General features: G+C 35.4%; 1 protein-coding gene across 1 annotated transcript; it reads right to left on the bottom strand.

The window, feature by feature from the left end:
• Positions 1-2,415: 2,415 nt before the first annotated feature.
• Positions 2,416-11,758, bottom strand: LOC148944670 (adenosylhomocysteinase-like). Its single transcript, XM_089099986.1, has 3 exons — positions 11,711-11,758; positions 9,082-9,270; positions 2,416-2,700 (listed from the first exon to the last, which is right to left on the bottom strand). The coding sequence occupies exons 1-3, from the start codon at positions 11,756-11,758 to the stop codon at positions 2,416-2,418; spliced, it is 522 nt and encodes a 173-aa protein (XP_088956112.1).
• Positions 11,759-14,048: the final 2,290 nt, after the last annotated feature.

The following is a 14,048-nucleotide window of genomic DNA, read 5'->3' as shown; positions in this document are numbered from 1 at the left end:
GTGTTTTTGTGTGTGTTTGTTTGTGTTTGTTGGTTTGTGTGTTGACAAAAAACAATTTTCCAGTTGACAATTAGAGAAAACTTGTCGTGTGAACACAATCAGGCTCGAACTGTTCCATGAAGAAACCATAACGTAAATGCTTCAAAATTTTTACCAAGACAAAAAGAGTGAAGGACAATAATTTACAACAGAAGGATTGAGTACACTAAAGACTCGAAGGTGATGGAATAGATGTGAATTTACATATGTTACTTCTTAATAACTTTGATAACTCAAAAATCCCAATATCCTATCATTAACGTTGCATAGCAAACATCTCCAGTGAAAGTGTTTTAAAATTACCAGTGAACATGGTAAACCAAATATTGTGTGTTTTAAGTCGTTCTTTTATGTAGTGTTAGATGTCCAGATATGAGTTATGTGTAGCGTTGTCGAACTATTCATTTTATGTAGCGTAGATAGAAAGTAGTGTGCCATATAGACAGCAAAAAAAAGCCTTGTAAAAAGTGAATTAAAAAAAATCTTATATGAAGGTAGAATAGCCCCAACCTTGTTGGAAATGTTAAAGTAATCAGTGTTAGATGTATAAAAAAAATCTTTAGTATAGTAGCTAGCCTAGAACCATGAATAATCTTAGTCAGGTAGATGAATTTTAGATAGAGACGTAGAACAAAATAAGAAAAGTAACAGAGAAAATTTTTAGCTCTCCTTATTAACCCAGAACATAAATATAAAATAATTATGTAGAAGAAATAGTTAATAAATGGCGAACATTTTAAAAGCCCAAAGGCAAGCAATTACTAATGACGGGGCGTCATTAATTGATGGGAAGGGTAATATGTACCATGAGTAAAATGCGATGTATTTAAAATACCAAAGCTCCTTCTTTTCAAAGATAATTCCGACTTCCTCTAATTAAGTTAAATATAGTTTCAAAAATGAAAAGTCCTTAATCAGCAAAGAGAAAAAGTGCAGTCACCCCCAGAAAAAGAACGGCGCTATCCAAGCTTTAGATATCGCTACGAGAGTGAGTAATAAAAAATATGCTACGTACAATATTTCTAAGGAAGTTTAAACTATAAGAGCCGTGTGAAAGCTTGAATCATCAGAAATAATTAAAACAATTTATTGGACGAAGGGTACACATCCTTAGTCGGCTCGTGCCAATGGTGAGCCAGTTCTAACAGCGCAGGACTAAGGAGCTATGTTTGATAGTGGGGTAGAAGTGCTTTTTGAGATTATTCGTAACGTAGAATCAGGACTGCTTAGACAGAATTTTTGGCATACGATCTTTGCAGTTCTTTCATGTTGTATCTTGGTCACCGTTATTGTCATTTGAAGTGACCCACTGCTCTTCATCTAAATATGTAAGTTTTAATAAATCTATTGCTTTTTTTTCTGTGTTTATTTCATTTTATATGTCTGGATCTAGCCTAATAATAGGTAATTAGTTCGCAAAGTCTCCAAGGTATTGTTCCCAGGGAATCGGATCTCCAGATAGCTCAAGAAAAAAAAGACCACGTTTATATGTCTACATATTCTATTTTCTCCCATTAATTGAGGGCTGCGCTAGCCTAGTTGACACAATCTTTAGCGCTATAAGCGGCGCTATCGGGAAATTACAAGGTGTAAGTTCACGACCTTTGGGCATAATATTGCCTTTGACGCGGTCAGTATTTAGTACCCCATTGAGTATAGCCTATTTCTTCATCGCTACAAATACTAAAATTTTTTCATCGCTACATTTCTTTGTTACTTTAGAAACAAATTTGGGCTTTATATTTTGCACATTAGGGGGGCGGGATAAAGTAAAGCGTCTCTGCATGCAAAATGTGTTAGGTACAATTATTCTGCATAAAATGAAGTAAGAATTTTTTTCTGATTTCAAACTGTCCAAATACTTTACCCCTCCCCCTTATGTGAAAATATATAGTCCAAATTATATCTTTCCCATCTATTCTGTCACTTGTTTTTGTCTTGGTTCACGCTAAGCTGAAAGAAACGAACAAAGAAACCAGTTTATTCTCGAGTTTTACACAAGGTAAACTTGAGTGAGTGGCGTATAATACAAAAGTACCAAAATTCGTTCCTGCTATGGAAAATAAAAAACAAAACTCAAATAAAACTCTCAAATTCGGAAAGCCTAATTTTCCTCGGGGGGAAGGAGGAGGGTATTTTCCTCGGAAGGAGGGGGGTGTTGGAGGCGTATTTTCCGCGGGGGTAAATGGCTAATACTGATAAAGAGAGAGGGAGAGAGAGGAAAAAGATCATAACGAATAATAGACCTTCGGCCGACAAGAGATTTTAAACTCTTTATAAAAACGCCGAGGAGAAGACTTACTAAATCTACCTGATAAACAGAAAAAAAAAACAAAAAAAAACAAGACTGGATGGAGCTTAAGTTGATATGCAGTCCTAAGCATTCAGAACTTCCTCTAACACAAAGCTGTCAAATAAATGATTCAGAGCCTTAAAGCTACCTACCTCATAGCCTTCCATAGCGGCTTGAAGAGCATTGATGGGATCAATTTCTGTGATAAGAACACGTGCACCAAAAGCTTTTAATGACTGAGCACTGCCTTTACCAACATCACCATATCCAGCAACAACGCAAGTGTTTCCGGCAAGCATGACGTCTGTTGCTCTTTTGATGCCATCTGTTAAGGATTCTCTGCAACCATATAAGTTGTCCAATTTGGTCTGTAAAATTCAAAAAGTATCAAAAAGTCTACCATTTACTTTGTTTGAGATAAGTTACTTCAAGAACATATCCATAGATTCAGTAAGAGGAGATGAGTTCGCTTACTTTTGTACAGTTGTCACTCACATTCTTAAAAATCTGCAGAACAAAAAGAATAAATTTTAACTATTACAAAGAAATGTCTTGTTTGTCAACTAGTTTACCAATTCAAAAAGTGATTTACTTCTCTTGGATCAAATTAGTTTAGCGTCGGATGACTTGCCCCCAACCACACATTGCACTCCCGACCGAAGGCATCGAATCAGGAGATCGGTACCTGCACAACACAGACCATTGGTCTGCGTGCAAAGACTTTTTTTTTCTTTTTATTAGTTCAGGAACATGTATGCAAAATTCAGTAGGGAAAGACAGGATTGCTTACTTTTATACAGTTGTCAACCACATTAATACAAATTAGCCAACTGATTTAAATTTTTGAACATTTATTTTTTCAAATACCCAAACCGAAAATTAAGCAGGCCGACAGACCTTCCCTGTCTGCAAAAACAATATTGAATTCCTGGATCCTCTAATGAGAAAAAAGAGGCATTAGCTATAAATGTAGATTTAATATATCTATGGTAGAAAAAAAAAACTTTTTGGGTTGGGAGTTGCAAAAGCATATAAATTGAGATTACTATTTAACAAGAGCCTTCCTTGGCAGTACCAAGATCTTCACAACTGTTTCCCCATCCTAAAAACTCCACCTACAATCTTCAGACCAACTTGGACAGCCATCCGCATAAAGGGGATCCTGATATTCAGAGTCGATACTAGCAAAAGAACTTTTCTCCCACCTTTAATTACCCCGAGGAATCTTTCCTAGACCATTTACTTTGTTTGAGATAAGTTACTTCAAGAACGTATCCATAGATTCAGTAAGGGGAGATGGGTTCGCTTACTTTTGTGCAGTTGTCACTCACATTTGTAAAAATCCGCAGAACAAAAAGAATAAATTTTAACTATTACAAAGAAATGTCTTGTTTGTCAACTAGTTTACCAATTCAAAAGTGATTTACTTCTCTTGGATCAAATTAGGCCAGTGCTTCATATTCCCAGTGGGATTAACCCCCTTCCCCCCGGCATGATTTTGGCAGCCGTTCCTTGCTACAATCCATTTGACCTCGGCAGCATATTCCATAAAATAGGCTGCCTTATGGTCTGATAGAAGACAAATCAGCCAGTGGTTGCACAGTAACTGAAATTATTAGAAGTAGACTGATAATTATGCCTACTACTTAAAGGGATACCCCGTCTAGACTGTCACCCCTACCCCCAAATTGAGATTGAATTTAAAAATTGAATTATCGGGTGGACATAGTTTTCTAAACACGAAGACCCAATAACATGGGTCCAATAGCATAGCAGCAAAAATTATGTTGTACAATTTCTTTTATAATCTTAAACATATGAAAAGATTTACAAGTTTTACAGTCAACTTCAGAATTGGCAGTTTTTAGTTCAAATTCAACAACAATGTTTTGTTTTCTGGTAAAATTTTTCCCAGGGATAAATGAGCACAAACTCTTCAGACAAAGAATTGATTGAAACAAACAAATGACGCCAAATATATTAATCTTAACCTTTTTTCCAGTTGCTTTAGCCTAAAGAAGCTTAACTCAAATTGCCAAAACCTTATGAATCGCTCAATCATACTTGCGGAACTGATTGGATATACACACGCAAGGCATGAGAATCCAGTCACGGTCCCAGAATTAGATAAAAACAAAACGAAAAATCGTTTTGAGAATGCTTTTATTTCTAGTTGCATTCTAGATTCAAAAATGCATGCAGTGAACACTGCTATTTCTAGATTTGCTCTAGATACGGAAGTTCCGGAATATTATGATAAGCAAGATTAAATTCACCTCTTACTACTAGGACAACAAAAGTGACATTACACGCCTCGAGTTTAAAAAATCCTGCTGTAGATGTTTCTATTTCTAGATAAGAAAATAACTCCGCATTATGACAAGCAACAGCTTTAATGTCCTCTTATTGCTGGGATTTCCAAAAAAACGGCATTGCGTCCCTCAATTTTGAACAATCACGCAGTGAATGCTTGTATTTCTAGACACAATCTATATACTAGCCCACTTCACACTACGATAAGCAACAAGATTAAATAAGCCCATTTCCTTACTATTTGCAACAAAAATCATTGAAAATAATTTAATCCTCGGGACAAAGCCTATCAGAGGCAACGCTCTACCGTTGCGTGCAGTAAAGGCCATAAGCCTTCAGTGTTTTATTTTTATTTGTTTCTTTTTCTGGTCGCTTTGTATAGTAGGGATGGTTGTAAAAGCTTTGGAGAGAAATCATTCAATTGAAAAGTTTTTGTTTCATTTATTATGTATTTTTTACTTTTTTTAAAAAAAATCAAGTCTAAATGAACAATTTTTGAAGATGCTCAGAAAAGTATATGGAGCCAGTAAATGCAAGAAAGTATGCCAGTTATGACGAAGAAGTGATGGAAAAGGCTCTGGAGGACATAAAGAAAGAGTATCGAACAATAAGAAAGGCTTCAGAGAAATACGGGTTTCTTAAGGTACTCTTTCTCACCGAATGAACAAAAAGCACAATAAAAAGTGAAAAAACCAACAATATTGATGGTTCTAGGCATCTACCCCCTCCCCCGTGGAAAATAAGGCGTCCCAAATTTGAGAATTTTATTTTAGTTTTATTTTTTTAATTTCCATAGGGGGAAGGAATTTTGGTACTTGTGTATTATGCGCCACTCACTCAAGCTTACGCTGTGCAAAACTCGAGAACAAACCGGTTTCTTCGTTAGGGTAATTTATTTTTCAGCTTAGCGCGAGAGGCAAGTGACAGAATATATAATTTGGGCTATATATTTGCACATAAGGGGGGGGGGGGTAAAGTATTTGGACAGTTCAGTTTGAAGTCAGATAACAATTCTTTCGAGGCATATGGCCACTAAAAAATTACGGAAGAATAGCGAGGTATCTGGAAATTTGAAAAAAAAATCCAGTGTAAAGTAAATGTAATGTTTTTTTTTAAGTGTTTTTTTCCAAGCGTTAAGTTTTTTTTTCCAATGACCGTTTTTCCAAGTATTAAGTACTATAATTAGTTTATGTAGTGTTTCATTTAAGTGTTTTATGATGATCGCCGATCAAAGTTTGTTATTTGTGTCTTTCATTTATGTTATTTTACTATGTTCATAGCCATATATTTGGCTTTAAAATACACTTATTTATCTATCTATCTACTACGCAGAATAATTGTACCAAACACATATTGCATGCAGACACGCTCTACTTTACCCCCCCCCCCTTAATGTGCAAATCTATAGCCCAAATTTATTTATAAAGTAACGAAGAAACTAACAAAAAAACCGGTATGTTCTCGAATTTTACACACCGTAAACTTGAGTGAGTGGCGCATAATACACAAGTACCAAAATTCCTTCCCCCTACGAAAATTAAAAAAATAAAAATAAAATAAAATTTGAAAAGCCTTATTTGCCGGGGAGGGGGGTATTTTCCGCGGGGGGATAATCGAATCACCAGGCGGGTAAACATCGGCCACCGTATTGACAGAGCTCAATGAAGAAGCCATCATTCATTTGCTTACATGTGCCGAGGGGGGTTTCCTATTGATCGCTTCGAGCTGAAACTCATCGTCAAAAATTATCTAGCATCAATTAAAAAAACAGTAGATTGCTTTAAGAACAATATATCTGGGCAAGAATTTACCAATTCCTTCCTAGATCGACATTATTCAAAGCTTCGACTGAGAACCGCAGTGAACTACCCCCCAAAAAAGAGCTTCTGTTTCATCCGAAATGTTGAATGAGTACGACGAAAATGTAGAGGTGACTATCCAGGATTTGCCTTTGTCGAATATTTACAATTGCGATGAGACTGACTTAACAGACGACCCCGGGAATCAGAAATGTATTGTGAAAAGAAGATCCAAATACCCTTCGAGAATAATGAACGAAACAAAGGGAGCAATATTCCTAATTATGTGTTGAAATACAGAAGGCCTTAAAGGAGCTAGGTATGCTACATCTAAGTCAGGATGGTTCGAGAGCGAAGTTTTCGAAAAGTGGTTTATGTCACTGGCACTCCCCCACCAGAAAAAAAAAGCAGGGGTGAAATTTTTGTTGGGCGACAACCTCTATTCCCACATTTCTGCTTGAGTGTTGAAAGTCTGTAGAAAAAACAACATTCACTTTGTATGCTTTCCACCAAACACAGCAGATATACTGCAACCTCTTGATGTTGCTTTTTTGCTGCAATTAAAAGAACATGGAGGAAAACGCTCGATAATTACAAAATGGATAACCCAAAAGAAACTGCAGCAAGAAAAGACACAAGAAAGAAAATTCCCAAGGCTTCTGAAGCCACTTCTGGAGAATCTAGCATCAAATCCAAGTGCTTATCACGGCCCAGTTATTCAGAACCATCCACTTTCCACCCAATCAACTCCACGATAGGTTGTGGGCAACATCAGAAGTTTTATTGGATATCCTGCAAGCCCGCAGATTTGACAAATTTGTGAGGAAGATCAGGCACAAAAGTCTTAGCATCGCACCCGGAAAAAGCATCGGGGATGCAGAAGACACAAGTTGTGAGTTTGACACGACTAACGCATCCGGATGCCGGAGTGAGTCTAAAACGGAATTTGATGAGTTGACTAGCTCTTCTCTGTTAAGCGGGGCAGCAGCCAAAACGGGTTCAAATTACCCACCAAAAACCGTGGATGGACGTAGGTTCATCGCAAAGTTCGTCATAGATCATATTTACCAGTATTTTGTACTGTTGAAGGTAGATGATTCGTCTTCTGGCGGCTTGCTGAACGTGATGTGCCTGCGAAAAAAAAGATAGATAATTCTATTTTTTGAGGGTGAAAGACTCAGCATCCATCCGTCCCGACCAGATAGAAGGAGATCTTCCAGCCCCTCAACCCGCTTACGGCACAAAATTTTTATTTGATGATGACTTTGGTCATCTGATACTTCACTAATTTGACTTTTCTTCGTCTTTTTATTTTAGAAGTAGTACTGTATGAATTTGATGCCATACGTTTAAATTCCTCCAACTCTTGTTGAGAGTTATCCGTCAAATTTTTTAGTGTTTAAAGTTAAACTCCCCCAGAGTAAACTTCAAACACCTTTTTAGGATTGGTATTAGGATTTAGGTATTGGTCAAAAAAAAAAACAAAAAAAAAAAAACAACTTGGTAAAAGTACATTATTCTATTACATTTTACTCATTTCTGAAAAATTCAATTATAAACATTTAAGAAACTAGGACTATGTCGATAAAATGTATGGAAAATATACCTCATAGAAGATAAAATGAAAAACAAAGCAATCAACTAGGTGAAAAACAGAAACTGCCAAAGAAATTGCTTAAACTTCAAAACAGTCTACTCAAACTGCTATACAGACTCAAACTTTACAATGGTAAAAAGAACCAAAAAATTTCTAGAATTTTAGCCCACTGTGAGCCTAACTATCTTCATTTAAAGTTAAAATCACATTTTACAAGGTTTACGCTTTCTTTTCTTATTCCTAAAGTGGCGGCGCTCGGTATATTCAAAGATTTCCTGCTAGTCCTTTACATCACTCCATCACGAGGTTTTATAAGACTGTTGGATCTTCTTTGTAAGGAGTCGACAAAAAAGAAATTTCATGAATAATTTCCCCAGGAAGATGGTTCCAAACCGAGATGTAATGCGCAATGAAGCTGTTCTTCAAGTACTCTGATCTTGGCACGTTAACCTTAAAATAATTGGACCCAGCGGTCCAATTATTGTTAGTCTTTTCGGTTGGACAGTGGGAGGTACAATACGAGAAAGGTCTAGAGAAGGAGATGAATTAATGCACTTGTATTTATGTTGTTGTGCAAGTTTTTGTCTGCAAAATTACATTTTTGAGATTTACTCTTTTCTTCTGTTGGTTTAGATTGAAAAATTCTTTGAAGATATGTAAAAATATGGACACTCTCTTTTTAGACAATTTTAGATTATTCTCTAGAAAAAAGTCTAAGCAATAATGACATTCTGGTTTAGTGAATGGATCATTATATTAAGAGGGGGAGGATGGGGGGCACTATCCCTGAATCAATGCTAAGGTCTTCAAGTCCCATTGGCTCCAAATCCCAAAAATTAGGCTCCATTTGTGGTTGGGGGGAGGGCAATGAAGGCCGGTGAATGGATAGACTTGAGACTAATAAAACCACTACTACTAACAACTTACTGCAGCATCAAGCCACCTGAGGCCAACACAGCAACGCACGCTTCTCCTCCATCCTCCCATCCCGTTTTAGAACGACTTGCTAATCAATTTAAACTTGTATTACTGGAAATTACCTTTGTAACTGAATCGTTGACATTAAATGCAGGGATTTTCAGTTTGTTATTCGTAACCATTTTGTAGAGATTCTTGACTCCTGTTGTTGTCTCTTCTGTGAGGCCTCTGATGTTAGGTAGCAATTGAGGGTACTTCTCATGAACATAATTGGTAAGGTCACCACCGTCATCAAGAATCATGTTGAGTGGCTAACAAAAGAAAAATAGATGCTGAATCAAAGACAAACATTTTTATTGTTTTTTATCCTTTGAAACTGACCCTATATTGACCAATTTGATGTCTAAAGCCTTGGACAATTCCATCATTTTTATTTTGTTCATATTTTTACAACTTGCCTTAAAAAAAGACACTTGGTATTACATTGTATTTTTATGGGAAAATTATGACATTAAGGTGCTACGTTTGACATTATTATTATGTTTTTTTTTATTACCACAATTGTTCCATTAGCATAAAAAGCCTTAGAAATTTTCAGTCGTTCTAAATTAGCTTTTATTAACTGCCTTAGAAGAAGAAGAAAAAGAAACAGACTAGTTTTTATTTAATTAATGACTAGATGTTTATTGATTAAATTATCTCTTTGTGAGAAAAATTGAGGAATATAGGTTGAAAAATTTATGGAATAAGGAATAGTCTACAGGTGTTAAAATTAGACCATATGGGCTGTTGCGTTTGATATCATTTTTGTTTATTATTAAAATGCCTCAATTAACATAAGAAGCCTTGACAATTTTAAGTCGTCCTAATTTTGCTTTAATTAACTGGCCAAGAAGAAGAAGAAAAAAGGAACAGGCTAGTTGCTATTTAATTAATTGTTTTTGATTTATTGCTGAAAAAATTACTGGATGTTCATTGATTAGATTATCTTTTAATGAAAAAATTAAAGAATATAGGTTAATGCGTTTGGTATTAATGTTTGACCAAAACTGCCCAAGATGAAGAAAAAATAATGAAAAGAAACAAAAGAGACCCTAAGTTTTAGATGCAAATAGAAGAATTAAGGAACTCAAAAGGTGGCTGTATTAAAAAGCTAGAGAAAAAAAACACAAGGGAGTATGGGACTTTCCTTGACAGTTTTATATTAAGACCAACTATATATAATATAAAATATTATTTATATAAAGAGATAAAATTTACCGTCAACCAAGCATTGTAATGAACGGGTAATATTCATATCAAAACAATCTATGATGTACCAACTTTGAAATTACTCACAGAAAATTATCAGCATACAATTGTTTGCGTAGTTTTAGAAAGAAGGAAATACAAGATGTTCTATAAGTCACGTGCCATACAGGTTATTATAGAAATAAATATTACTACCTATTTTATTAATTAGAATCATAAAAGATGCTCAAAATCTTCATCCCAATTGCATCAATACATGCATCAGTTCTCTTTAAAAAACTACCTTATACTCTTTAGAGAATTTTATTGTTGATTATTGTTGATACTTGTGCATTATAACTAAACCAGCACTATAGACTGTACAAGGTAACCAGACAAACGGGTATTTGCGAGATAGATTGATGGCAAAGCGTGATTTCTCATTGAGTTTACAAAATTTAAACGATTGTTTTTTTGGGTTTAGGGGGGGGGGGTACCTAGATTAGATTCCGTATTTAATATTTGCTATGCTTAACCCCCCCCCCCTCCCCTCCCATTCCCCCAATGTGCAAATATATAGCCGAAAATTTTTTCTAAACTATTATATATTCATCCTATTTTATTCTTTTCCATTAGCATTAACCAAATTAAATGCACAAGTACCTTTTTTTTTACATTTAGCCGTGAACAACTGTAACATCTCCTGAGACCATTCTTCGATGGATTCAGCTAAATCATCAATAATCAACTACGAGTTTTTTTTCAATAGCATTAAACACATTAGTCCCCGTATGAATTTTATATCTGGTGCATTAGTCTTTATTTTATTATAGGACTCTTGCCACACACTGTAGCAATAGTAGAAATTTTTTCGGATTTTCTAACAAAATTTTATCACAGTTTTGAAGTATTTTCGTTAAATGTGTTGTTTTGCCAGACATTAATGGTCCGCAAGGAAGTGATCTGAATAGAGTTTTGAATTAGTACATGTTACTCTTCTCGCAGTCAAAACACAAGTAACCGAGCCTAGCCTCAATCTGCTGAATAAATACCTATGTTCAAAAAGACAAAAATAAAATACATGTTTTCTTTAATATAAATAAATATACTACAAATATTTTTAAAACAACCAGTTTCCAATAACACTTAAACATATTTACATAGGCATATAAAAACACTTGAATATTACAAAAATCACTTGGGCATGCACCTCCCCAGAAGGCGGAGGAGCGGCCGACAGAAGGCGCGGCACCCGGTGTAGCGGGCGAGTACCAGCTGCGTGGCTGGGCGCGGGACAAGAAACAAAAAATAGTATAACATTAAACACTTTTTAAAATATAATGATTCCGCTTTGCGTAAGAAAACTACATATAAAAAAACAATCTGCTCAGGCTGGAGACTGTTGGGATAGAAAAAGGGACCCTCCGCCAGCCAACTATTGAATTTTTCGAGTCCAAAACGCTGTCTATATTCTACAAATACATCTCGATCTGAAGTTAAGGAATAGTCATGTGGTAGTACCTTCATACCGTCCGCGCACGCAAAGACTTTGTCCGATATGGCTGTCATGGCATTTTTTTATTTCAATTGTATAGTTCTTTTAATCTTATAGAACGAATTGCCATGACCTTTGCTCTTGGAACTAAATTATTTTCTACACAGTTTCTATAAACACTCATGTCGAAGTTTTCCTTTACATAGTGTGTAGTTACCCCCGTTCAGACTTCTTTATTTCCTTACTGTGGGTTTGCACACAGTACACCTTCAGACCCGTAAGCACACAGGGGAAAATCAAGTCACTCCCCGTCTCGGATATTAAAAATAATAACTTATTTGGGGCCTGGCACTTCACTAGCTCAGGATAAATAAACCTGCTCATTTTGGTATTGTCTATTTGAGAGCTAATGTGCTTACTATTTTCCAAATCATCTAATAAATTTTCTGGTTTAACTTTTAACAAGAGTGAATCGGTATCCCCATAATAAACTTGGTTTTGTCCCTCCCTCAGCCATTGGAGCTTACACACATTGTAAAATGAGCTTAAAGATCTCTTTTTCAACTTTTATTTTTCCTAATAGCTTTTACTAACATAAGTGTTAATACATGTCTTCATATATGGCTTATGATCGAACTGGAGGGCTCTATGAACCCTTGTGACCTTGAAACCGTTGGCTAGCATCCACCGCAAAAGAACTTTACGTAGAACAATGTTCTGTTTAGGATGAAGATCGGCAATAAGTTTTTGTTTTGAAGGTGTCCAGTGCATACCCCCATCCTCTGCTAATGAAATATTAAAGTGAATCAGTGAATCCCTAGGCAACGGTCTATTTATCCACGGGAAAACAAAATACTTTAGACAGAGTTGTAGCACTCATGCAGGTATATTTCTTTACTCGTTAATAAATCATACTTTTTATCATCAGGAAAGCGCTGTTTAAGGAGGGGAAAACTATTAAAATCATCACTTTTTCGTACTTGAATCAACTGACTAAAAGATTTAGGAAAAAACTAAAAAAATCTAAAAAACAGATTTTGTTCAAGTACGTATTATCACTAATAATTGTCTTTCATTTGATTTCTAAGAGCATCAACTTTTCAGATGATTTGAGTATGATGTTATGAGAAAAAGAACCATCTACCCAAGCGCCATCTAAAACTTCACCTATCTGAAATAGTGCTAACGTTGGTAATATGAATTTCAAACCATAGTTGCAACTGTGCTTGAAGACCGGTAGAAAATATTGTTGCTTAACATTTAAATTACAAAATGTATGAGCCAGTCCACGAACATTACTTCCCCCGATAAAATGGGATTACTTAAATGATCATGGTCGTGGACAGGCGCTTTCCAATTACCCTCAACAAATTTTCCCTTACAAACCCAACATATTTCTTTCTTTTTAATTGCCAATTTGTCCGATGGTGATAGAGTAATTGGATAATTTGTACTGCTCAGCTGTGACACTGATTTCTTGGCAGTTTCAACAAAGTTTTTCTGAGAGAAGTGAAGAGCGAAGTTGAACTTAAAACGGACAAAAATTATTGCTTCACAGCCTATTTAAAATATATATAAAACTAATGCAAATAAATCAACTGGTGATATTTCTCTGTGTTTGTAACACTACAGAAAACTAGCGCTTTACTGGAAACACAAAAGTCAAGTATAAAAAACAAGAATATTGATTTAGGAGTCGAAAGTAAATACGTAGCCTTACAAAAGGCAAACTAATCTATAACGCTTTTCATAGTCCTACAGGAGCTGTGATATCAATAACTTCCAGTATACAATTAAAATTATCTTAAAAACTTAGTCAGAAAAATAACTAATTTAAAGTCATTACACAGCATATAAAATAATGGATTGATTATAAGTAACAATGGGTTTATTTAAAAAAAAAATATATATATATGCATCATCGATTCCCTGAAGCAATGCTTGTGCGGGAGAAAACCCAACTAATAAATCAAAAAATCAACATCAACCCAACCAAAAAACACAACACAAAAAAAAAAAAAACAGACATAATTAGAGCTCAACTTACCGGGCCCGAAAACCAACGAACCTCCAAACAACACCCAACAAAATTATAATAATTATAATCATACTCAGCTGCAACTAAACCCTCAACAAAAACAAAACTTAAGTGGCGTGGAATAATCCATTCAAAATATACACATCAAAACAATGGTTCTTTAGCGACTTACGAAAATCCTGCAAACCCCCAACATTCCTCAAATCCTCAGGCAAACTCTCCCAAACTAACGGAACAACATGGCGAATTGAAAACCTAGACCTAGACGTGACCATAGCTGGTCTTCGCACCAACTGAAAAGATCGTGTCAAATGATCGTGAGTAGT

Source organism: Artemia sp. Qi Xiang Cuo, chromosome 14, assembly GCF_049724085.1.
Source record: "Artemia sp. Qi Xiang Cuo chromosome 14, ASM4972408v1, whole genome shotgun sequence".
Classification (NCBI taxonomy): Eukaryota; Metazoa; Arthropoda; class Branchiopoda; order Anostraca; family Artemiidae; genus Artemia; species Artemia sp. Qi Xiang Cuo.
The sequence above is the reverse complement of the archived record's forward strand: the minus strand, read 5'-3'. Positions and strand labels throughout refer to the sequence as shown.